The 26,343-nt window shown below is 38.1% G+C and overlaps 1 protein-coding gene and 1 long non-coding RNA gene across 7 annotated transcripts; one reads left to right on the top strand and one right to left on the bottom strand.

The window, feature by feature from the left end:
- Positions 7,892-13,771, top strand: LOC109229344. Of its 5 annotated transcripts, XR_002068553.1 has the most exons (5): positions 7,892-8,163; positions 10,266-10,387; positions 10,510-10,692; positions 11,297-11,578; positions 13,342-13,771. It is a non-coding gene; the product is annotated as an uncharacterized LOC109229344 (long non-coding RNA). The 5 variants fall into 5 exon arrangements; XR_002068554.1 differs by lacking the exon at positions 10,266-10,387 and having other exon boundaries at positions 7,898-8,163; positions 11,300-11,578; XR_002068551.1 differs by lacking the exon at positions 10,266-10,387 and having other exon boundaries at positions 7,899-8,163.
- LOC109229342 (myb-related protein 2-like) lies at positions 9,138-13,180 on the bottom strand. Of its 2 annotated transcripts, none has more exons than XM_019394751.1 (7): positions 11,675-13,180; positions 11,380-11,595; positions 11,214-11,290; positions 10,769-10,829; positions 10,595-10,676; positions 10,417-10,486; positions 9,138-10,062 (listed from the first exon to the last, which is right to left on the bottom strand). In XM_019394751.1, the coding sequence occupies exons 2-7, from the start codon at positions 11,582-11,584 to the stop codon at positions 9,325-9,327; spliced, it is 1,233 nt and encodes a 410-aa protein (XP_019250296.1). In that variant the 5' UTR covers positions 11,585-11,595; positions 11,675-13,180; the 3' UTR covers positions 9,138-9,324. The 2 variants fall into 2 exon arrangements, with proteins under 2 accessions (XP_019250296.1, XP_019250295.1); XM_019394750.1 differs by having other exon boundaries at positions 9,138-10,080; positions 11,675-13,178.

The following is a 26,343-nucleotide window of genomic DNA, read 5'->3' as shown; positions in this document are numbered from 1 at the left end:
TTATCTCTATTTGTTACGCTGCATATTTACTTTGGGACTATGGAACGGTATTCCGGGAGATCCCCCAGCACTGCATATTTACTTTGGGACTGCGAAACGGTATTCCGGGAGTTCCCCCAGTACTGCATATTTACTTTGGGACTACGGAACGGTATTCCGGGAGATCCCCCAACACTGCATATTTACTTTGGGACTGCGGAATGGTATTCCGAGAGATCCCCCTGCACATTTACGTTTGGGACTACGGGACAGTATCCATGGAGATCCCCTGTTGTTATATCTGTGTTCTAAGCTGTTGATCTTCTATGCTTACATTCTTGTAAACATTCTACGTGTTGTCCGTTCTTTTTCTTACACTTACTAGCTGGTATGTACTATATTAGGACACTTGCACAGGCATACACGTAGCTAAGCACCCTCATCGGATAAGAGGTTTTCTTGATATTGCTGAGTATAGACACACACCCTTGTTTAATTGCTTTTCATGTGAGAATGGCTCTATTTGGCACGCGAGTCGTCAGTGCGGTTATGAGTTGTGATGAGGGCACAGGATGCCAAGTGTTAGGGTTCAGGTATTGAGACCCGTTTTGTATTATTATGAGATGAGGTGTCACATGGCGACTTATATTTGAAGGATATTTATTTGAAAAGATTATATTAGAAAGTTATTTATTTTGAAAGAACTATGTTTGAAAGATATTTATTTGAAGGAAGTATATTTCGAAATATATTTATTGGGAAGGATTATATTCTAAACATTTCTATTCGAAAACTTATGGGTGAAAGATATATACTTGAAGGATTTGACTAATTGATTGGAGTTTGTTGGCTAAGACCTAATGTGAAAACTACCGTAGTTGCTGATTTATAACTTGTCTTTACTGTATTTGTGATTTCGGATTTGGGTTGTGTTTTCCGTTCACTCTTTTGTGCCCTTATTCTGGTGTTCCGATGTTACTTGATGTTTCCTTCCTTATTGCAATTATTGTATAGTTAGCCATATTGCATAGTCTCTATGTAGAAATCAAGCACTGTTGTCCCTATACTTATACTTGTTCAGTTTATTACACCAGTAGGTGTCTTGACTGTTCCTCGTCACTACTCCACCGAGGTTAGTCTTGATACTTACCGGGCACCGCTGTGGTGTGCTCATACTATACTTTTGTACATTTTTGTACAGATCCAGGTATTTGTTCGTTAGTAGTTGTGCAGATCGTTGCTGTGGAGACTCAAGGTAAACCTGTTGCTGCATTTGCAGGTTCCGGAGTCACCTTCCTTATTTTGTAGTCACATTGTTTTACTTATTTCCAAACAATTATATTTAGAAGTTGTAGTAAACTCTGTAGAGCTTATGACTTTTATTACCGGTTTTTGGAAAATTATAAATTTTGTAAAGATTTCTGTATCGATATTGTTTTCTATATTATTGTTGTTATTCAGTAAAAGTTAGGCTTACCTAGTCCTTAAGACTAGGTGCCATCACGATACCAAACGGAGGGAAAATTAGATCGCGATAGGAGTCTTCTCCACCAGATCCGCTCACATACTCGGAATCCTCATCGGGAAATGCTAACTTCCGAGCCTTTGCTTCCTCAGCCTTGGCGATCTCGAGTTCAGCAAATATGTCGAAACTTTGAGCAAGGACTCCCACCGAGAGCCTCCCTTCGAGCCTGCCACTTCGAATGATCTACCATGCCCTTATCCTGCTCAAGGGTGGCTTCGGCATCGACTTTGTATTGAGCAGCAGTATCCTGGGCCTTAGTATTTGTCGTGGCTGCTTGAGATCTGGCAACCTCGAGCTCCTTGACCAAATTGGCTAAATTGGACTCGAGCTCTTCGACCTTCTTCGCCTGAACCGAGGCATTGTCTCTTACATATCTAAGTTGTGACTTGGAGGAATCCAGCTCTGCTTGAACGGTTTCCTTTTGTGCACCCATAATGTCCATACATCCCTTGAATTGTTCGGCTTCGGGTCGCACTTTGTCTATTTGCCCTTGAAGGCTCTTGATCTGTTCGAGCCTCTATCAAACCTACACAATGGGAGTGTTAGTCGTTATCTTCGTCTCGTCCTCACTATCATGAAGAACTCGAAATACCTACTCGGCCATCTATTCATGCGCATCTCGAGCCTCCACCAGGTCTACCTGAAACTTCCCACTAAGAATCTTGTAAGTATTGCACTTCTCAGTGAGACCCTGGACCTCAGCCTTGCGTTTCTCTCAGACTCGAAGAAAGGCCTCGTGATGCAACATCGAAGCCTGCGAGAAAGGAAGAAATATTAGAGATATCTACAAGTTAAAGTCATGAAAAGATAATAACGTACCCGATTCAGAGCATGCTGCCTCGTTGAACAAGCAGGCAACATCCACTGCATCCATTTTGGCTTGGTCCTCCTCAGTGACCAAGCATCGAAGATAGCTAGCCACCCCTACGGGAGCAAAGGAAACTTGAGTATCTTCTAGGATCGAGATGATAAGAGGCCACTTGCGGTCGGGGTCGATGTTGGGGGCCGGAAATTGGATGGTCAGTTTAAAGCTCGAGAAAACCTCATTCGATTGCTTCTTCGATATGTCCAAGTCACCCAGACTGGTGACGTCTTCCACTTTAGCAAAATAGCCGCCGAAAAGGTCTTATGCTCTGTGTCCTTAATTGTCATATTAGAGAAAGAAGGCAATGAGGAGAAATCTCCAATCTCCATTTCCCCAAGTGAATCTTTTGGGGCTCCGCCCTCGTCACGGGAAGCATCGGGCGTGGTTTTTGCACCAGCCTCGACCGCTTCCTCGGTGGTCTCCTCACCTCGAGGCAAGGCATCTTCGACTCATTTCGTTTCGAGCTCATTAGGTCGAGGCAAAGCAGCTTCAGATCCCGCCTGCCCATTGGTTCTTGAACTTCGGTGCCAGCTCGCACACGACACAAATCCAGAGCTTTCTTCTTCATCGTATTCGTCTTTGGTCTCGTCCATTACCTGTTGGACGGACTCCAGAGATACATAGATGATATTCCCCTTAGGCTTACGGGGCCTCCTGGCCAGATTTTTCTTCTCCGGGCCTGGAGAATTCGGAGCCTCCTTTCTTTTCTTTTCTTTCCGCTGCTTCGGGATAGATTGGGAAAGAAGTGCCTCTTCTTCAACAGAGGGAGGCCTCATTGGAACGTCCTTCCCGAGGCCTACAAAATGAAAAAGATGAGTAAGTACAATATCAAAGCCTGAATGAAAACCTTTTTGAAGAAAGAAGATTACCGTGGTTATGGGTCTCCCATTGGCCCTTTGATAACTCCATCCAAGCACGCTCGGAATAATTTTTTTGTGACACCAGTCCCTCGACCCATTGCCTCAGGTCGGGGATCACTTCCAGCACAACAACCACAGCTGCAACACAAAAAAAACCTTAAGACGAAGGGAAGACAAGAAGGCAGAACGGGAAAAATAGATATTCAAAACGCTAAGCAGTACTTACGTTTCATGTTCCACTTTTTAGGGAACGACATATCTTCGGCGGGGATTAGATCCGAAGTCTTTATTCTGACAAACTTTCCCATCCAACCTCGTTCTCGAGTCTCGTCTATGCTCGAGAACGAGGGTTTGGAAGCTCGGCGATAAAGCTTGATCATGCCTCTACGATAAAATCGGGGGATGTAGAGGCGCATGAGGTAATCGAAGGTAAAACGATGCCCCTCGATCTTGCTTACAAAGAATCGAAGGAGGATCACGATTCTCCAAAACGACGGGTAGATTTGTCCAGAGTGACATCATACCTCTTGCAAAAGGCAATGATGATAGGGTCTAAGGGACTTATCATGAAGGGGTAGGTATAGACACTCAGATACCCCTCCTTGTGAATTGTGATGGATTCCTCGGGGCTAGGCACTTCTACATCCTTGCCTACCCAGTTACACTCTTCTTTCACCTTCTCGAGGAGACTTTCGATAACCGTACACATGTACCTCGACATGGGTTCACATCAACCCGGTGTCGAGGGTGTATTCTGCACCTTGAAATCAGCAACAGTGGCGCACTTCGTCAGAACGAAGTCCGCGAGGGAATGTTCCGCTGGCAGACTTTGATGAAGAAGTGGTTTCCTTATGAGGGACAGTTTTAGAGGTCTTAGCCATTTTTGTGAACAAGTAAGAACATGGATTAGGATATTCAATGTTTTTAAAAAAAGAGGTTAGCAATGAAACTTGAAGATTGACAGATGAAGAACTTGAAGAATGCAAAGGGAATTGAAGACTAGAGCAGAAGAGATTAAAAGTAAAATTTGAAAGAGTGGAAAAGAGGCCTATTTATGGGTTTCACGGCGACTGTTTAAAGTTGCTAGTGGCCGACCGGCAACTGACGCGCCTTATATGCATGGGAAACTGAACCGATGGGACGTTTCGGTCACCTCTATCGCTTCTGTCACAATGCTTACGTCATGGTAAACCAAGGTCCAGTTCGAAAACTCAATTCGTTTCTTGTTATTACATTCCAAAAAACGAGGGGACTATCTGTATACGGTTAAAACCGGGCCCACCCGATTTTACTGACTAACCGAGACCAGGGGGATGGATCGAGGATCGGCCCCATAGCATATCAGACCGGGACACGAGGATAAGGTACTGAATTCGAGATTCGATGTACTTGTCGAGATCGAGACTAGTAATGATCGAGATCGAACGGGATAGACATTGAGTGAAACCGAAGATAGCATAATAACGAAAAGGCGAGATATCTGTGACTGGTCGAGGATCATGGCGGAAATCTCGAAGCAGATCAAATCAAGGACGGTTGTTTAGCTAATCATGAGATTTCCTTCTGTTATTAGAATTATTCCGTAAATAGGATTCCTCTACTATATAAAGAGGGTCATAACCATTTGTAATCATCTTACATTCACGCGTAACTAGGAAATATATATTATATTTTCTCTTGCAAGCTTTGTTGTTCAAGTTCATACTTTTCAATAAGGATACTCAGTTGGTTCGAGTGCAGTCTAGCTCGAGGGCCATAGTTGTTCATCATATTGGTTTGCTTTGTTTTACTGTTAATTCCTAGCATTAATTCTTATATTTATCAGTTTGTGCCAAGTGAAATCACATATCCTTAAACCACTTATAAGTTTAATTGTTATCCGATTTTAAGGGTAAACGCTGCTGGTATGATTTTGCTTTCACTGAGCCGAGAGTCTACAGGAAACAACCTCTCTACCTTCCCAAACTCCACTTGTAAAAATACACAGGGTATGTGATTGTTATTGTTTAATTTTTCATCCATATCCTCCTATTGGCTAGTTATGTTCATAACATATTCAAAAATCTACAGCAGTAGTGAATTATTAATTGTCCAAATTTCTATTTATCCAACTAAACAATCCCCTTCTGTTTGAATATATGTTACTGAAAACTGATGTTTGTTTTTAATTTGAAAATAAATAAATAAAAAACACCATTACAATATATACTACTCCTAGTATTCTTTTCCCAGCTGGTCCATGTGATTATTTCTTTCCAGAATTAAACATGCGTCATTAGCTTAAGAAACAATGCAGACACAAGTACAACTTATATTTGAATATATAATGTAGTAATCGATGACAAATACAGAATTCTTTAAAATTGTGTGGAACTACTGGTTACTATTATATTGACAATAAGAAGACAAGAAAGAACAGGTCCGAGACCAAAGAAGACCAATATTAAATGGCTTAAATCTTTGAGTGTGAACTGCATGTCCACCAAAAAATAATTTTTATTTTTTGATAACTATAAGTGTCTTAGCTTGGACTTATTCTCATTTTGGAGACACAATAAAGCTGGGGAATTTATATATTGATATAAGAAAAAACTGAATTTACCAATGGACTTTATGTGAAACTAACTTAATGTATGGACGTATATATTATGGCATAAATTAAAATATACATATAAGGGTCTTACATAAAAACATAATAATCTTACTGCGAAGCATTATAAAAAGTATATATTTCATAAGGAAGATATTACTATTGAGAATCAAGAAACCTTTTATAATAATTTGGCTTCCATATCATTGCCCTAGCAACGTTACTGTGCCGTCAGAGATGGTTTTGGAGAAGACCAAATGTATAGGATTTTACTTTAATTCATCAATCAATAATGAATAAACGAAATTAAGGCCGATCAAAAGTAATAATTTTTCTTTTAACGTAATTTCATATAAACAAATCTCCACTTTATATCGGTCCAGATGCTTTTTGGGTGTTTTCGATGTTTTCTCATAGTATGATTGCTAACATTGAGAAGAGATCCATTTATTTTGGTGGAGTAAATTCATATGATCAGTGTGCCATTATGCAACTCTTGGATTCGTGAAGGGTGAGTTGCCTTTTAGATATCTGGGAGTGCCTCTCAGCACAAAGAGAGTGTTTGTCAAACTCTAATAGACAAAATTCTATGTAGGATAAAGACGTGGACTACTAGATTCTTGTCATATGCCGGGAGAGTCCAGCTGATTAAAATTGTCCTATTCTCAATACAAGTTTTTTGGTACCAGGTACTTGTATTACCAAAAAAAAAAAAATAGTCCACTTAACTGACGCTACTTGTAGAAGGTTCTTGTCGACTGGGGGAGGGGAAGGGGGAGGGTGGGAGGGGATTGAGGTTTCAGAAAAGGCACTAATGAGGTTCATTTCAGATGAAGCCTGAAAGCTCGGTTGATCAAGAAGCTGGAGGCTCTCAATTTCTATCCATAGACAGCTTTTGTTTAGTTGCTCTGGTGGCTTGCTGTTTTTGTTGGTACTAGCATATTTGGGGCCAACTGTCCAAATATTCTAGGTGTTTTTCAAATATTTTGTACATATTTTTAATTGGTAAACAAAAAATTTTAATTACCAAAAAAAATCTCCTTTTACATGTCCATCATAGATATTACAGTATGATGAACTATTAAATGCACAATTTATGATAGTTATAGTTATCCATAATTATATGTTACATACCTCCTTCCATGAACACACACACTCTATACAATATTAGCAACTTATATATCATATCTGGTCTATACCTTATAAAAATATTTATTATCTTATTGACTTACTCCGTTACCGTATATCTTTGAATAATAATAGGTACAAAATTCATTAATGTATATCAAAACACATACTTAGTTTTAGTGTCAAAACTTCACAAGTGTATATATATATATATATATACACGAACTTTAATTTTATGAGTTCAAGATTAGAGTTTTAACTATAAATCCATTACTATGTTTGAGTTTGAGATCTTTTTATTTGATGTTTTCGGCAACTCCAATAGATTTTATACAAATAAATTCAGATTTAGGCTAAAAGTTATAGATCCCAATGAACCTACATTCACATTATTAAATCTGCCCTTGATATGGAGACTTTAGGAGTATTAAAGTAATTCTTACATTACTCTATATTATAACAATGAGATGAGATAAGATATTTTTATATTCAAGAGAATTCGATACCTTATCAGTTGCCCCTACTTATATAGAGTATGTTGAATGAATTTACTTTTAGCATCTTCACTCGAATATCGTATCTCACAAAATGACTGATTTTTATTATAATAGGGATAATAAAATCATTGATCTTGCTAATATTTTTATGTCTTTTACTTCATTTGCTATAATATGATTAAAATATGACAATTGTCCATTTGTTGTTAGAAATATTTCAATTTTTCCAATTTTTTTATATTCAGGCACCTATTAATAATATAGCAAAAGAAAACATTTCTAAAATCTATGGGTTAAAGTCTTAAAGAGAGTAATCTTGACATCTTCACAAGTGCAGATGGAACTTCATTACGTGAATGAATACTTAAGGGGGTGATGTTGAAATAAACGTTTTTAAAATAGGATGAAAGTGTTTAATTTTCGAACTTTGGGATCCAAAACGGTATTTACTCAGTGAGTATGCTCTTTTGCGCTTCTCCCTCATCGGAAACAGAAGAATTTCTTTTTCCCCTTAAAAACACTAGCGTAATAGCAAGTATTGTCCCTTCGGGGACATCCGATAAAATTGGAACGATACAGAGAAGATTAGCATGGCCCCTGCGCAAGGATGACACGCACAAATCGAGAAATGGTCCAAATTTTTTTGCCTCGCCGTCGCCGGTGATGCTCCGGTACCGAGTTCCTTTTGCCGGTCGTCGCTGCTCACGAGATTTCTTATGGTTCGTAAAATATTTGAAGTTTTCTCGTCTCTCTTTTATTTTCTGTTTCCCTATATTTAGCTGGCGGTCGCCGGTGATGCTCCGGTACCGAGTTCCTTTTGCCGGTCGTCGCTGCTCACGAGATTTCTTAGGGTTCGTAAAATATTTGAAGTTTTCCTCGTCTCTCTTTTATTTTCTGTTTTCCTATATTTAGCTGGCGGTGTTATGACTATGTGTAATTTTTTGGGATGAAATGTGCTTAGAATAGCGCTATTTGAAGCAATTATACTTGAATTTCTGCATTTGCTTACCTTACAATGCCTGTGTTGAAAAACTTCCGGCATTTTATCAAACACCCAAAAAGCACACGCTGTATTAAGCTTCAAACTTTCCCATCTTCAATTGTCTATTAAATGAAAAGAGCGGGCCAATTTTAGAACCAAGCTTCCAGATAAATAGTTTTCTTATAGTTTTGATGCTAAATGTATAAGGTTGAGATTGAAAGAGAAGTTCACCTCATAAAAAGCTGGATATTAGGTAATCAATTTTCTGTCCTGAGCTTCAATGTATCTTCTTTCATAAGCGAAAGTGATTATTGATAACACTTGAAAAGTTTTATACTATTAACTGTTAGGGTGACATTTGAGGAAAGTGATTGGATTTATTTGAATTTGTTATTCCAGTATGTTAGACATATTCCAAAGACGTTAGTTTGATTTCTGGGACTCTATATATTCTGTTGAAGTGACTTTGGATGTGATTATAATTTAGCATCATATGGCAGTTGGCGTTTGAGGAAGTATTTGCAACATATGGAGTAGGAAAATCCATGGTATATTCCTAAGAAGAGGTCTGCTTATGACCCCCTAAGGACTTTTAGAGCAAGAGTTTTCGATTGAAGGATCATTCAAGTGCTAAGGATTAATAATACCCTCTTCTACCTGAAACTTTGCATGAAAGTAAAATTTGAGATCAGAAAATAAGATCTGAGCAGATCTAGTGGAGTTACAATATTCTATATTTCTATTTGATCTGGAATTTTAATTATTATACATAATTTTTTCCTTCCAAGGAAACCATCAGGCTATGTTTCCATATGCTGATCTCTATCTCAATCAAAATATTAGAAGCAAGTTACCTGGCGTCTCCTCTCATGGTTTACCCTTTGTGATATAAGGTTACTCAAGTCCAACTGAAACCATTTAAGTCAAATTGCTTACAACTTGAAGCTGCATCTGTTTCATCATGCATGTTTAGGTCCAGTTTAGGTGCAAAGTAAGACAACTTATACTCTTGTGAAGACTTCTGCCTCTCTGGCATTGAATCGCCTCTGTTGGCTGCCTGGTGAAAAAGTCTGACAGTTGTGTCTGTTCCATTGAATTTCCCATCTGAATGATTACTGCTTCCATCCAAGTTTCCATCTTGAAGTCCGATACTCATTGATAAGTCCTTGCAGTTAGTCTCTGTGGTGAATTTTTTTTCTTTACCCTCATTCATTGCAGAGAATAGTTTGTTGCTCTCCTTGAGGTTGTCACACCATCTCAGTGCTGTCTGTTGTATCCTGGTGTCATTCTCAATATCCTTACATTCTATAGATGGTGTAAACTCGAAAGGCCTCAATCCAATTTGGTTATTATGCATAGTGTTGTCCCTCAAAGAGCCTTCACAAGAGGTCAAGCAGCTATCGATTGAACGATCTGCTAGTTGGGTAGCTTGTGTTTGTTGGCTGCTAAATCTTGATAGTTCTTTTATATCAGAAAATGTAGGGTTCAGGCATTGGTTAGATACTGTGGATACCAATTCTGATAGTTGGACCTTGGCTGCCTCTAATCCTACTGTTCCCATGTCTTGTCTTCCAAGGGTTTCCTGTGCTTTCTCGAGCACGGCATGCAAATATTTTCCTTGAGCTTCTATCCGTAACTGTAAATGTCGTTGTACCTATATCAGTTCAATTAGGGCTCATTTAGAAGGCGTCAAGGAAAAATTTTCTTCGAATTTCAAAGTTTGAAAAGAAAAAACACCCTATGCATGTCTAGATTAGATTCTTAATTCTTGAAACACAGAACACATGGACTAGGCCTGTTAACTAGATTATTGAAGATATCAAGTTGCTTATCTTGAAGGTGAAAGTGCCTTCTATCAAGTTTCAATACTCTCATGCTTCCGGCTTTCAGATCATCAACCAGGAAGTCTCAAATTTTACTACAAGTATTTTTGGCATAGGCTTTGCTCTCACTTCTCATACGTAAGAGAAATTCTGCAGTAATTTCATACCTCAAGCTGCTCATGAAGCCTTCTCTGCACTTCTATTTGGATTTGTATTGCTTCACTTATTTGAATGTTTCTGAATGGATAACTTTTTGTCAGAATAATCAAAACTGAGGATTTTGCTGAGACATGAAATAGAAGGATGAATGGTTTGAATGAAGGATCAAACGTTGTTTGTTCTTACTTGTTTGGTTGGGGTCCGATGCTTGGATTACTCATGCAAGTTGCACTATTCTCAGACATCCTATCTTCTCCTGCTGCTGCAACTATTCCACAAACTCGGTAAGTTTTCAGATGTTCTCTCTCTGTAAAAGAAATTTTGTGAACTATTTTCTTGGGTATGTATTTGATTTCTTACCAGCTTTATTAGCCCCACTAGCATTTGCTTGTCCATGGAGATTCTTACTTAGTCTGTATTTCTGCCAGCATTTTTGTAAAGCGTTAGTTTCTGGCCAATCTAAAAGGATCAAAAAATTGTCAGAAATATTCTTCAGTCTTATGGATGTAAAGAAAAACAAAGGGCTATATTTCTCTGTATTTTTGCCAGCCCAGGTACAAAGTTTTGATTAGTTTTCCTTCACACTATAGAAGTACATATATGGCAGCTGCACTTTAATATTTTAAATGAAACAATTTGAAAATTCTTTGCAGTTGATGCAAAAGATGCTTTTCCCCTCTTACCACCAGTTGTTTTGTTTGGAACTATTGCCGTGGTAGCTAAACTTCAACGCTGAATATGCCCCTCATAGAATGTCTTGTTTATTGCATGGATTTGTAATGCCATAAAGCAAATAAGAACTAACCTGAAGATGGCTCTTTAAGTGGTACAAGGTTAATCCTTGGATCCCCATAAGCTTTAGAACTGATTTTGGCGTGGCTTCTGCAGCAGAAGAATATTGCAGTTAATTATCTTCATGAAATAACATCTTCCTGGTGCATCTTGAAATTGGTATATTTGTGTGCACTTACTGTCTGCTCCACCAAGTTGATTAACGGCTTCTGTAAACCTCTCATGGAGGTCTGGTGTCCATTTCAATCTTGGCTTGGCATCTGTTGACAGGACAAGCCCTGAGTCCCCGTTGCCATTTCCACCTTGCAGGAACAGATGCCTTTCAGAGATAGACATTCTTGTTGAAGGGTGCATGCTCTTATCCTGGCGGTGATGATGGTACATCTTCTGGCCTTCTGTATGATGATTAGCAATTAAGTCTTGTGGTGCGAGTTAATAGGCACGATATAAGTAATTTAACTAATTATAACGTACCTGAAAGTGATCTGCTGTACTTGGTTTCAGTCTAGTCTTACCCTTTAGATGCAAATCATGATTCTTCTGTATTATTCTTCAGAGAACAATTCTGCTTCTGATACTCAGTTCAAGAAAACTGTACTACTGCTCTTATCTATCTCCTTAGTTGTACAACTTCACAGACCAAAGATGTTTCCAAAGAGCTCTTATAAGAGAATGGGGTGAGAAAGAGAGAGGGAGTCTAGGTGAAGCATAGAATCTTGGACAGAGCCAGTTGAACGCTAGAACCAATCGAATCTTCACAGCCGGCTCAAAAAGAGATCTCATCCTTCCAGTTTTACATATTTGTGGGCCCTAGCATGATATTCCTCTGCACTATAACTTGCTTGAAACACTTCACACCTTACAATGGGTACAAGAATTTATCCGCCAGAGACTTTTATGTTCTCATATTCTTTATCTGGCAAAGTTTGGGAACCATATTCCCAGAATTAAATTTGGAATTTTTTTTCTGATATTGACTGAAAGTATCCACTATCTAATGATGTATGATCTCTTGAAAACTTCAAAACCATTTTCCCTTTCAAATGGAAGATTCTGTTGACCAGAGCTTCAAGTACTTTGTATTGGATAAAAAAACAAAGCAAAGAGATAGGAAATTGGTTGAGAGATGCCTCTTATTTCATGTCAAAATAAGAAGACTAATACATTTCTCTCTATAAACCTCTGTTAGTTTACTATGGACATGTAAAGAATTAGTTGAGGCAGCATTTCCTATATGCATTTTTATTCTATTATATTAACTATACTCTGCCTTGGGTAAAAAGAAGTTAATGATTTTAGATGAGACTTTCATGCAATATCTTGCTCCTTTGTTTTGTGATATGAACTTTTGGAATATTTGAGCATTATTTTCAGTCTATGCTATTTTAACATATCATGTTTGAGTAACTAAAAAGGAATACGATAAAAAGGTAAAAAGAAATTGTGGAGAGATGCTTCTCCTTGGCTTTGTTTGAAGGCCAGGAATATTGGAATAAGGATCAAATACCTTTTTGTCTCCTTCAGTAAGTTTGGTACTTATTCGGCCTGCATATATAGAACTAAAATAGAGGGAGACCTCCAGTACGTTAGATATTTCCTATTCTTTAATTGGTGTAAGACAGCCATCTCCAAGGCATTGGGACCCCTTTGAAAGGAGAAATAAAGTGATATTACTTGCTTCCGTAGTCGCCTGATGGAAAACATGTCAACTCATTTGCTCGAAGATGACTACTTGTCTTTCCCTTGACTTGAGCCTTAATTTGCTCTAGAGAATATAAATAGTTACTACTTTACATTCTTTTGTGCCCGTTTATTTTTTAATAAACATGTATACATGATACCTGTCAGTTTTCCTGTCATAGTTTATTGTCAGACACAAACTTGAGATCTCAATTTATCGCCTTGCTAATTCAATTTCTAGTTCTTTTCTAAAAACTAAAACATCATAGATTTCCTTTTTTTGTTGTTGTTTCATAGATTTGTGCTCATTTGTTTCTTCCTTTTTTTTTTTTTTTTTTTTGTGGAGGGAAAACTAGGGAATTTAAACTTAGTTGTTTATGAAATGCTTCGTCTCTTTTGCACCTTTTCCTTGTTAACATTGCAATGATACATCTAATCTGCTGTATTTTTGTATTGGTCAGCAAGTTGAACAAATCACGATTGCATTGTTGGGAAATGACTCTTGGTGTCAAAAAGATATCTTTTGGATAAATCTCAGGGGTTTGTAAGACTGTTTGTTATCTAAGTTTTATTATTTTCTCTCTTGAGATCAAATAAGTGAAAATTCTTCATCTCCGAACAAGGTATGCACATCAGTTGTCAGTTGAACTTTCAAGAAAAAGATAAACTGATTCTGATATCTTAGGGTATTTTATGCGCTTTGGAGGAATATATTACAACCTTTAGGTAAAGTGGTATAGGCATAAAGCAGAGTTCCCTTGTACTGTTTTGCTGGCATGTTGTGGATAGGAATGAAATGAGGATGTGCACTGTTAGCTGTGTGAGTTGCATTGGACTATTATATTGTACTAAAATCAAGAGATTTATAGAGTTTTTTTCTTTTTTTGTTTCTGGTTAGATTTAACCATATGATATCCTGAACCAATTAGTTCATCTAATCCAAATGTGCATAGCATAGACCCATTGAAGGAAAAAACGCTCCTTATCAGAAATTTCTTCATTAGGGCTTGAACCCGAAACCTCTTGTTATAGTGTTAATCTGACCAAACTGTCTTGTTATAGTGTTATTCATTTGACAAAACGGTCTTTAACAATTGTTTGTCTTTTCTTGTCATTCTCAATTTTCCTTCCATTATGGTAATGGGTAAAGTAGATTTTATGATTGATGATGTCCAAGATCTAATAGTTGTTATTTGTTGCTTTATCAAACCATGAATATATTTCATCAGTTATATTTTACTGAAAGGTAAGATATTAGTTTAACTTATATATATGATGTTAGTGATTGATATATATATATATATATATATATATGAAGTTAGTGATCCCCGGATCTTGCGTGAATGCGAAATACTTTGTGCACCGAGCTGTCCGTGATTTTAGTGATGATGGAAGCAAATATTAAAGTTATAAGTTGACAAGCTAGTTCGATGTTTTTAAAAAGGCCAAAAAAAGAACATTAAAGTGGAATAACTAATATATTTGAATTTTTGAAAGCTGTGAGTTTTAAGGAGATGGATGGATGACAAACTTTCCAAAACGTTCTAATTTTTTATATTTTAAAAAAGAGTTAATACTCTAAAATCCCCTTAAACTATCACATTTTTGTCAGTTTTCTACTTAAAATATTTGGTGTCTCCAAAACCTCCCTGAACTATATTGCCGCTTATATTAAAACTCCCCTCCATAGGCAATGAGGGGGTTTTAATACGAAGGACAATATAGTTCATGGAGTTTTGGGGTCACCAAATAATTTAAGTAGGAAATTGATAAAAACTTGATAGTTTAGGGAGATTTTAGGGTATTTACTCTTTAAAGAAGTACATAAAAGTGAAACGGAAGAAGTATAAACATGCAATTGCATTCGTTTTATGTCTCTGAAAATAACCCAAATACTCTTTTCTAGTAATGGTACATTAAAAGTACCTAATTTGCTTTTCCTTGATGTTGCCATAAAGCAATGACTGCTGTTCCTCTGTTTTGTAAGACATGCAGAAGAACCCTTTGCCTTTGCTATTCCAATCTATCTTCTTCTTCCTCGTCTCTTTTGTTGCTTTCTTTAATCTATTTTCATGATATATATTCTCCACTTTAATGAAGAGAACATGTGCTGTTGTTCTTCTTGTACTTGCATTTCCTTTTTAAAGCTCTTAGATTGAGTTAATTTTACTTTAAAGTACAAGATGAATCTCACATTAAAAAAAGGAAAGAGCATTTCGAATCAACTTAGGGGCAAGGGTGGAAGAGTTAGTCAATGCACGATCTGTAGCGTACGCATAATTTTGTGTGAGCAATGCCATCTTATTAATTATTATCATCTCATCTTATATTTGAGTTAGGATTTGGAGTTGTAGTTGTTTTAAGAATTTACTCATTGTCCTAAATTAATGTCGAGATATATATATATATATATATATATATTTTCGACGAGGCGGTGTCAGATAATACTCTCGTACAAGGGTATCTCTGCCACTGTGCATGATTAGTAAAGACGCACATTTCAAATTGGTGCCTGCTTGTTGACCCCAGGGTGAAGACACTGGCTCAAAATAAAAGGAAATCAATGACCACGGAATGATATTCCTTATGGGGAAAAGGACTTGGGGTTTAAGATAAAGGTTAGATTCTGAGGAATGGAATTTCAGAATCTTAACTCAAAACCAAAGCAATGGACGTATTCTCAAGTCAAGAATTTCTTCGTTATTCTTTTCCTTTTCTAGGCCACGGAAAATGAATTCCGAACCCCATTATTGTTTTACCCTTTTATGCTTCTTAACAACCTAAGTAATTCTGAACGATCAACATGCATATTTGTTTTCTTAGCAACATGCGTATGATTTGTGTTCTTTCTCTATAGAATTTAAGTTGTATACATTGTTGGTTTAACTTTTTTTTTAACCTGAACAGGTCAGTCAAAGAATATCCATAGGTAAGTCTAAAATACAACAACAAATAATGGAAACCACACAAATAATAATAACATCATAAGAACCAGTAAATAATGAAAAGCAAAAACAAAAAATCAGTAATGGGTAAGTCTAAAATGTGGAATTTATAATCTTGAAAATAAGATAGGTTTTTTATTACCTTCTTCGAAATTACATTGCAGCCGTGAAGATGTATGACATCATACACAAAACTTAAAGACACATCAAGATGTGATGGCACAACTTATTTTTCAGGCGTGGGGGTTGGGGGGCGATTTAGAGCCCGTTTGGATTGGCTTGTTTTAAGTGTTTTTAAGCCAAAATAGCTTTTAAGTTATTTTGTAGTGTTTGGATAAAGTAAAAAAGTGCTTTTAAGCACTTGTTTTTAAGCTAAAATGACAAAAACAAGCCAAAAGCAAAAAGTTAGAATTCCTAACTTATGGCTTAAAAGCTATTTTGGCTTAAAAGTCACTTAAAACAAGCCAATCCAAACATGCTCTTAATATAGCCCCAAAATCTGGAAATAAAATAAAATAAACAATAAAAAGAGCAAAAAGAAAAAGGAAACAAAGAAGCATACCATCAGCCGGACGTTATTTATGACGAAGAACGGAGGCGGAGCACGAGACAGAGAATGTTTTAAGTTAGAACCTAGTAAAAATGAAAAAAAATAATATGATGAGCTTTCGAATATCTAATTGTATATCATATGGTTGTCCTCTAGAAGAAGTGTTAAAAGTGAAAAATGATTTTTATGATTTGTTTGTAATTCTGATGATTGGAAAAGACAAATGTTTTCAAGTTCAGGACAATGGTCTGCAATTTTGAACTAAAAAAAATTTAACTTCAGACACTATCCTGAAATTCAAGAATCGAGTCTTTGCCGTTGTGACTATTTTCAAATATAAATAATTGCAGAAATATGATTTTTTTGGTGATTTTTTTTTTGACCCCTGCCTGCCATATGAGTAGAATTTCAAGGTCAAATGTTATAAAGGACAAAAATGCAAGACTTTCCACTCTGAGTGCTATTTGTGTACTACACCCTTTCATGTATATTGCAAACATTGATTATATTTGAAATAGTAACTGTAAAAATAGCTATATGTGAAAATCATCGAAGTTGAAGCCTTTAAGGCCTACTTGGATTGAAGGGTCATGTCCTCTGGATTTCAAACATGGAAATAACACCATGTAGTCACTTTTAAGCATGACGTTTAAAATATATTCACAGTTATATATTTAAAGATTAGCTAATTTCTAATAAACTTCACGACACGGCATCCTAAAGTTTAAACCTCAAAGTTCAAACTTTAGGACATCGTGTCTTAAAGTTCGAAAATTATGTTCAGAAGTTCGAATCTTATGTCTTGAATTTTAAATTAGTAGTTCAAATTCAGTACACTTAGTCGTGAATTTTAAATTAGCAGCTCAAAAATTCAAGATACTAAGTCCTAAGTTTCCAAATTCAGGATACTTAGTCCTGAATTTTGGGTGAATTGACTAATCTTTAAATATAATGTAAATTATGAATATATTTTAAATAGCGGACTTAAAAGTGGTTATTGCTGCACTTCGCCCATCTCAAACACACAGGCCCGAGTCGCTTCTTTAATGGACTCCTCTAAATAATGACCCAAATTCAATTTTCTTCGGTCCGGTTGACACCATTTTCATTCGGCTCCATGCTTGCCATTCATTTCTTTCGTTGTCGGAGATTGAGTTGCGCTCCTGTCATTCTCGTCCAAAGCCCTAAACCCCAGTGCCAAGGGCGGCTCTGTAAAATTGATGGCCTAAAGCCAAATTTTAATAAGAGACCTTATACTTTTTTTATTAGTACGTATATATACATATATGCAAAAAAAAAAAAAAAAAAATCTTGCCATTTTTGTCATACTTGTTATTTATAGCATATATTCTTAAATGACATAAAGTCTTTAACTTCACATAGTAATATTATTTTTTATATTAGAAAAGAAAAATTTAAATAAATGAGATATTTGACATGTATTTGCATTATGTTACCTTTGATATTGTTGTAAAAAATATATTTACTAATATGAAAATTTTAGTTTAATTCAAAGTTTTAAAAATATTTTTACTATTTAAGAGTAGACACCTTTCTTCCTTTTTTATAATTTTTTTTGTACTTTTTTATTTTTTTTACAAACATTAATATTGTCTAATTTTAAATAAAGTTATAAAATCCATTATTAAAAATTTTGGGGGACCTAAATCAAGGCTTTACTAGTCTCCTACTAGAGCCACTTATCCGCCCCTGACATTCTCAATAAAATTTACAGTCTTTACTTAAAATAAGGCAATAATGACAAGAGCATTAAAGGCAGCGAGTTTGTCATTCAGTTACCAAATGTGAATGAAGCTAGTTAAACAATACGTTTATAGTGGGGCAGTAGTTTGTAAATAATTGTTGATTATCAAATGAGGGGCGGCTCAACAAAACTGGTGGCCTAAACCAAAATATATTAAAAAGACCATGAAACGACTTTTATAAAATCCATATATTATTGAGGCACAAAAAAAACCTAAGTGACTTTGATATAGTGGTGAGAGCACAACTCATGATATATGAGTTAGGCGCGTGACGAGGCCAATGTGTATAGGATTTTGCTGCTCGTGCTTTGTCAAATTCTAGTATAGTTTATGATATCGTCCCACAGAGATTGGAACATCTGTGCTACAAACTTTTAATATTTCAACTACTATTTGAGAGAATCAATTTGATGGAAAGTGAGTGAGGTTTAAAGCTTGTTAATTACTTAAATAAAAATCAAGAACTTTCGAAAGATTTATAATTTAAAATAGTTGGGAATCGTTGAATTCACTTAATAATATATTACAATAAAATCTCAATTTTTACATGTATTTCTCTGAGGGATAATTGCTTATTACTAATACAATTATATTTAGCTCACTAAGAAGCAGTCAATTAATAGCACTCCGTGAGGTTATGTAATTAATTGAGTTAAAACTAGTGACAATTAGACCGAGATATTTTTTTGCTTGAATTGTGCTAAGAGGTAGTAAAAACTTCGTGAAAATATTTTTACTAAAAAATCAATAATTTTGCCTACAACAATTCCTCCGTGAGAATTAAAACTGAGCCAAGCAAGATTATGAACTTGGAATAATAGTTTGCTAAAAACTATTCCCACTCTACTATTTTATTCATTGGTTATTATATATCAATTTTGCTTCGTGAGAATTACAAAATCAATATAAAAATAACTTAGAGATAAAAATATGTAGAAGTGATAATAATGATTAATTAAAACTATTATTACGGCACAGTACAAAGTATAAAAAGAAAGTTTCAAGCCAAGGATAAACTGAGATAGTATTATAATATATATATTAAGCTTCTTCAACTATCCCAACAAAAGAAGTTACTCCATTACGAAGTAATAAAAACTAATTTAAAACAAAAAACTTATGAAGTAATATTATTCTTCTAAAAGAAAGACAACTAGTAGAAAATACTAAAGACAAAGAGAGAGACCAAAGATTAGTTTTCTCCCGTAAGACATACTTTACAATACATTATGAGTGTCTATTTATACAAAATGTGTAGCAAATGTGAGATGATGTTGCAACTTTAAGTCTTGAAGTTGTGACTTCAAAAGTTGATGTTGTAACTTCAAGACTTCACGTTGTGACTTCAAAATTTGATTCACTCTTGTTTACCACGTGATTGCTCTTTTTCCTCCTTGTTTTGCTTGTAGTACTCTTTCCTCAATTCAACTTTCCTCTGCCAAACTTGTTAGAAAATATAGGAGAATCGAATATATTTATTCATGGTTTATTTAAAAATTCTTATTTATACGTATGAAAATACATGAATAATTTATATTCATCGAATTCCCCCATACTTGAACTTTTACTCGTCCTCGAGAAAAAACATTTCTAATGATAATTTTTTTTTGTAACATTTTTTTCAAAACGTTTGGTCTTTGTAGGATAGAAAATTTATTCAAAATAACTTCCTTCATCATGCCAAATGATTAATCTTTTAAGTTTCACCAAAACTTTTACCTTACTTCTGATTTTACTTTTGAATAAAACAAAATTCGCATTCTTTTCCTCTTGAATCTTTCAGAATTGATAACTTTATGATCACAAGTCCTGAATATCACATTCTCCACTAATGTAGATTCAACACTGATTTTTAAAATCTATTTAGGACTTTTTCTTGGCTTATAATGTCAGGCTTCAGGCTGGTAGGATAAAGATATTTTTGTAGTGACTTTTCTTCTTCCAGTTTGGAGCAAATGTTCCTTGATACTAATTATTCCATCTTTTTTTTCCCAGTATTTTTGCATTTTCTTTTTTTTCTTTTTTCTTTTTTTTTTATAAAGAAATATAAGAATATACACGCACTTATATATTGTATCTCTCTCCTTTTCCGTTTTTTTCTTTTTTGTTCGTGCCTTGCACAATCTTTCTTTTCTTTTTCTAACAAACATTATTTATCATGGCTGGAAGAAGTAATAACTATAATAGTAATATACGTCTCTTTTTTCTTTTTTTTTCTTTTTCTTTTGGGGGGTTATAGACCATGATATTTTTAAAAAAAATAGGATAAAGGCTCAAAGATAGGTTATAAGAGGTAAAAAAAAAAATAAAAAATGTGACGACCCAAAGGGTCATCACCGGATTTCTCTCTTTTTCCGTGCTTTCGAGGCCTTGAAAACCTCACCTTTAGTTGTCTCGATTTGCGTACGCAGTCCGGGCGCGTAGCCGGAAAGATTATATGTTAAATTATGTGAAAAATTTCAAAATGTGGCTTTAAAATGATTAAAGTTGACTTCGGTTAACATTTTTGGTAAACAGACCCGGACCCGTGATTTGACGGTCCCGGAGGGTCCGTAGAAAAATATGGGACTCGGGCATGTGCTCGGAGTCGAAATCCGAGGTCTAGAACTCGAGTAAAAGAATTTTTCTGTGAAATTATTTTTCTGAAATTATTAAGGAAAATAGAAATGAAAATTGATTAAAAGACTATAGTATCGGGCTCGTATTTTGGTTCCGACGCCCGGTACAAGTCTTAAATATGTGTTAAGCGCTTTCTGTAAAGTTTGGTCGAAAACGGACGTCATTTGGCGTGTTTCGGACCTAAATATGTAAAGTTGGAAATTTATGAAGTTAGAATGAAAAAATGATGATTTTGAGGTTTGATTCATTGATTTTGATGTTGTTTTGGCGATTTTATCGCTCGAGTAAGTTCGTAGGATGTTGTTGAGTTAGTGTGTGTGATTGGCTGGGAGCCCCGAGGGCTCGGGAGTGTTTTCGGAGGTGTTCGGGGTATTTTTGAACTTAGAAAAAGTAGCAGATTTCCTGCAAATTTTACACAGTGCTTTCCTTCTTCGCGATCGCGTCTTTTAGCCCGCGTTCGCATAGCCTTAGCCTTCCCTTAATCGCGTTCGCGTTACCCCATACGCGATCGCGTAAGCCAACTCAGGACCCCCAGTAATTCCTTCATCGCGTTCGCGGACTAGTCCTCGCGTTCGCGTAGTAACAGCCTCTTCTTCATTGCGTTCGCGTACCCCATCTCGCGTTCGCATAGTACAAGTCCTGGACCCAGCCTTTACCCTTCTACGCGTTCGCGATAAGTCTTCCGCGAATGCGATGTTCCCAGTCCTCTTTCTTCGCGAACGCGAAGGTCAAAAACGCCCAATGATTTTGTTAAAATTACAGAAACAGTAGCTTCGGGACTTTCCTCATTTTTCCACACGAGCTCTTCTCCCTAACACCCCATAGACGATTTTGAAGAGCCTTTTCCTCCATAGCTTCTTAGGTAAGTGTTCTTAACTTCATTATCTCTTAATTTCTTCATCTAATCACTAATTTCCTAGCCCTAAATCATGAATTCAAATTAGAAATTAAGGGTTTTGGGTAGAGTTAGGGTTTTGAGAATGTTGGGTGATTCAACCTCAATTTGGGGTCGAATCTTAAAACAAATTATATATTTGAACTCGTGGGGTTATGGGTGACTAGGTTTTGGTCCGAGCCTCGTGTTTGGACCATGTGGGCCCGGTGTCTAAATTTGGTATTTTTGGAAGAATGTTAGGAAATTCATATCTAGGCTATGGGATGTTGCCACTGAGTCTTTATTGATATTATTGAATTAATTATGCCTAGATATCATTGTTTCGGAGTCGGATTGTAGAGGAAAGGAGGTATTTGAGGATTGATTGCTATTCTTTGGACTGAGGTAAGTGTTTGATCTAACCTTGGCTTGAGGGAATAGGATTAGAGTGTTATTAATTGCTAATTGCTAAATGATCGAGTACGGTGTATAGGCATGGTGACGAGTATCTATACACCGGAGTCTAGCATGACCGTGGGTCCTTGTTTGCACGTATTTCTGATATTTTTGAGACTCTTCTATGCTAATTGATGAATTCTACATAACGTGAAGGGTTTGAGGATTGGTTATGAATTGTAAGTTCTTTGGAGTGTTGGCTCGAACAATAAAAATACTATTGAGCAAGAAATGAAAGAAATGGAAAGAGATATGATTAATCCCTTGCCGGGATGGTTTTAGTATACTGATTATCTCCCTTGCCGGGATGTGAAAGTTGTTGTTGTTACTCCCTTGCCGGGATTTAGCTGTTTAATTGTGTTTTTCCCTTGCCGGGACATTTCCTATTATATGCTTATTCCCTCGCCCGTTTGGTTGTGATTGTTGATTGGGTGAGGAAGAGTGATAATGCACGAAGGGTCATTCCGTGCTATGTTTGATTATATTTGCACGAAGGGTCATTCCGTGCCATGTTTTGATTATATTTGCACGAAGGGTCATTCCGTGCCATGTTTTGATTATATTTGCACGAAGGGTCATTCCGTGCCATGTTTTGATTATTTATGCACGAAGGGACATTCCGTGCTCTGATTTGACTATAATTGGGATCATTCCGTGCCTTGAAATGAGAGTTATGTGAGGAAAAGCACGAAGGGTGATGCCGTGCATTCTATTTGATTGTGTTTTGGTGAGAATGAGAGTAAAAGCACGAAGGTTGATGCCGTGCAACTGTTGATTTTTCCTGTTTTTGTTAATTATTGTTATTGCCCTGTTTCTTACTTAAGTTGATGACTTTATATCCGGTTGTACTCCCCCATAGCATGCTTCCCTCCCATATAACTGTTTAATTTCTTTGTTCTTTCCTTTTTATTGCATATATATATATATTAAACTGCACAGGTTAGTTTGGTAGTCCTGTCTAGCCTCGTCACTCTTCGCCGGGGTTAGGCCAGGCACTTACCAGCACATGGGGTCGGTTGTGATGATGCTACACTTCTGTGCTTTTTGCACAGATTACGGTACCGGAGCAGCTCTTGGACCACAGCAGTAGTTGATCGGGAGCCCTCTTCAGTCCAGGGACTTACGAGGTAGCCTAGCTGGCGTTCGCAGGCCGAAGTCCCTTTCCATATTTTCTGTTTGTTTTCATTGTACCGAGACAGACATTATGTATTTTTCTATTCAGACTTGTTTGTAGCACTCTTTAGTGGTTTGTGAGATAGCGACTCCAGTCTTGGGTAGTGAAATATTAGACTTCCGCATTTTGGGTTTTCAGTTATTTATGTTTTAAAAGACTTCCGCATTTATTTAAAGACTCGTTATTTCATTATTGTTATGTTGTTATCCGAAAATGTTTAAATGTTTGGCTTGCCTAGCTCCAACAGTAGGCGCCATCACGACTCCCGATGGTGGGAAATCCGGGTCGTGACAAGTTGGTATCAGAGCTCTAGGTTACATAGGTCTCGCTACTCACGGACAAGCTTGGTAGAGTCTGAGGGATCGGTATGGAGACGTCTGTATTTATCCCCCAGAGGCTACGGAGTTAGGAAAAACTTCACTTTTGTTCTTTCTTGTCGTGCGATTCTGTTTCTCAAATACTGATTGTCGTTCTACTCTGTTCTTTCGCAGATGGCGAGAACACGTGCTTCCTCTTCTACCGCGCAGCAGCCCGAGCCCCCAGCAGCAGCTCCTGCGAGGGGCAGAGGCCGAGGTCGTGCCAGAGGCTGAGGCCGGGGCGGAGCTCAGCCCCGAGCAGCAGTCCCAGAGGTGGAGCCTCATGTTGATTATGATGAGGAGGTTCCAGCCCCAGCAGTTTCGGTGGGCCCAGCTCAGGTCCCAGAGGGGTTCATAGCCACCCCAGTTCTTCACGACGCTCTGGTCAGATTGGTAAGCTTTGTGGAGAGCGTCACTAGAGCGGGTTTGCTTCCTGTAGCACAGCCACTTCTCAGGCTGGAGGAGGAGTTCAGACTCCTGCTACGCGTACTCCAGAGCAGGTAGCTCCCCAGGCACAGGTTCCAGTAGTTCAGCCAGCTGTGGCAGTTCAGCCGGGTATTGTGACTCAGACCGGCGATGGAGCGGCTATGTCCTCAGATGCTTTGTGGAGGCTTGATAGGTTCTCCAAGCTCTTCACCACCACATTCAGCGGTGCTTCTTCAGAGGATCCCCAGGATTTCTTATTCAGCTACCATGAGATCCTTCGGACTATGGGTATTGTGGAGACCAATGGGGTCGACTTCGCCACCTTTCGGCTTGCAGGATCCGCCAAGACTTGGTGGAGGGACTATTATTTATCCAGGCCAGCAGGGTCGCCAGTATTGACATGGGATCAGTTTGCAGAGTTGTTTTTGGAGAAGTTTCTCCCAGTTATTCAGCGGGAGGCACTACGCAGGCAGTTCGAGCGCCTCCAGCAGGGCTCCATGACAGTTACACAGTATGAGACTTGATTCATTGATTTGGCACGCCATGCTACTGTTATACTCCCCATAGAGCGAGAGAGGGTGCGGAGGTTTATTGATGGATTGATTCAGCCGATCCGTCTCTAGATGGCCATGGGAGCTGGTAGTGAGATTTCCTTTCAGGAGGCGGCCAATGCGGCCCGCAGAGTTGAGATGGCCCTTGCACGGGGAGGTGTTCAGGTGTCGGATAAGAGGCCTCGTCATTCTGGTAGGTTCAGTGGTACCTCGTCTGGAGGTAGGGATTCTATGGTAGAGGCCATCCACCGAGACCCTTTCAGTCAGCACTCTAGGTTTCTCATTGTACTCCAGGCGGTGGTGGTTCTCAGCATCATTATTCTGATCAACAGCCCATCAATGCACCACCACTTCAGAGTTTCCGGGGAGGACATACAGGTCGTTAGGGCCAGCAGTCTCAGCAGCCGAGGGCTTGTTATGGTTATGGTGACCCAAGTCACATTGTCAGATTTTGCCCTCGAGCCACGGGTAGTTCTAAGCAGCAGGGTCCTCGCCCCATGATTCAGGCACCAGGTGATCCACAGCTTGCCCAGCCAGCTAGAGGCGGGGGTAGAGATCATAGAGGTGGAGGTAGAGACCGTAGAGGTGGAGCTCGGACCGGCAGAGGTAGGGGTCAGCCAGTAGCCGATCATCCCAGAGACATGGCTCAGGGAGGTGGGGCCCAGCCCCGGTGTTATGCCTTGCCAGCCAGGCCAGAGGCTGAGTCGTCAGATGCTGTTATTACAGGTACTATTCTGGTCTGTGATAGGGATGCTTCAGTGCTATTTGACCCTGGGTCTACGTATTCATATGTGCCGTCCTATTTTGCACCCTACCTGGCTATGCCTAGTGATGCTTTGGGTATTCCTGTTTATGTATCTACACCGGTGGGTGATTCTATAGTGGTCGACCGAGTTCATCGTTCTTGTGTAGTAGTGTTTGAGGGTCTTGAGACCCGTGTTGATTTATTGCTCTTAGACATGGTGGATTTCGACGTTATATTAGGGATGGATTGGTTGTCCCCGTATCATGCTATCTTGGATTGTCACGCCAAGACTGTGACCTTGGCTTTGCCAGATTTACCCCGATTGGAGTGGAGAGGGACCCCAGGTCATGCCACCCGCAGTGTTATCTCATATGTGAAGGCTCGACGCATGGTCGAGAAGGGGTGTTTAGCTTATCTGGCGTATGTTCGTGATTCCAGCACAGAGGTCCCTTCTATTGATTCTCTTCCTATTGTTCGGGAGTTCCCCGAGGTTTTCCCTTCAGACCTGCCGGGTATGCCGCCCGACAGGGATATTGACTTCTGTATTGATCTGGCCCCAGGCACGCAGCCCATTTCTATTCCGCCGTATCGCATGGCCCCGCCAGAGTTGAAGGAGTTAAAGGACCAGTTGCAAGACTTGCTAGAGAAGGGTTTTATCAGGCCTAGTATTTCTCCTTGGGGTGCCCGGTGTTATTTGTGAAGAAAAAGGACGGATCGATGAGGATGTGCATTGATTACCGGCAATTGAACAAAGTGACGATAAAGAATAAGTATCCACTGCCGAGGATTGATGATTTGTTTGACCAGCTTCAGGGTGCAAAAGTGTTTTCAAAGATAGACTTGAGATCTGGCTACCACCAGCTGAGGATTAGGGCATCCGATGTCCCTAAGACAACATTCCGCACTCGGTACGGGCATTATGAGTTCCTGGTCATGTCGTTTGGTTGACCAATGCCCCAGCAGCATTCATGGAGTTGATGAACCGAGTGTTCAGGCCATAT

The sequence above is a fragment of the Nicotiana attenuata genome, chromosome 7 (genome assembly GCF_001879085.1).
Source record: "Nicotiana attenuata strain UT chromosome 7, NIATTr2, whole genome shotgun sequence".
Taxonomy (NCBI): domain Eukaryota; kingdom Viridiplantae; phylum Streptophyta; class Magnoliopsida; order Solanales; family Solanaceae; genus Nicotiana; species Nicotiana attenuata.
Note: the sequence above shows the minus strand (reverse complement) of the source record. Positions and strands in the feature narration are given on the sequence as shown.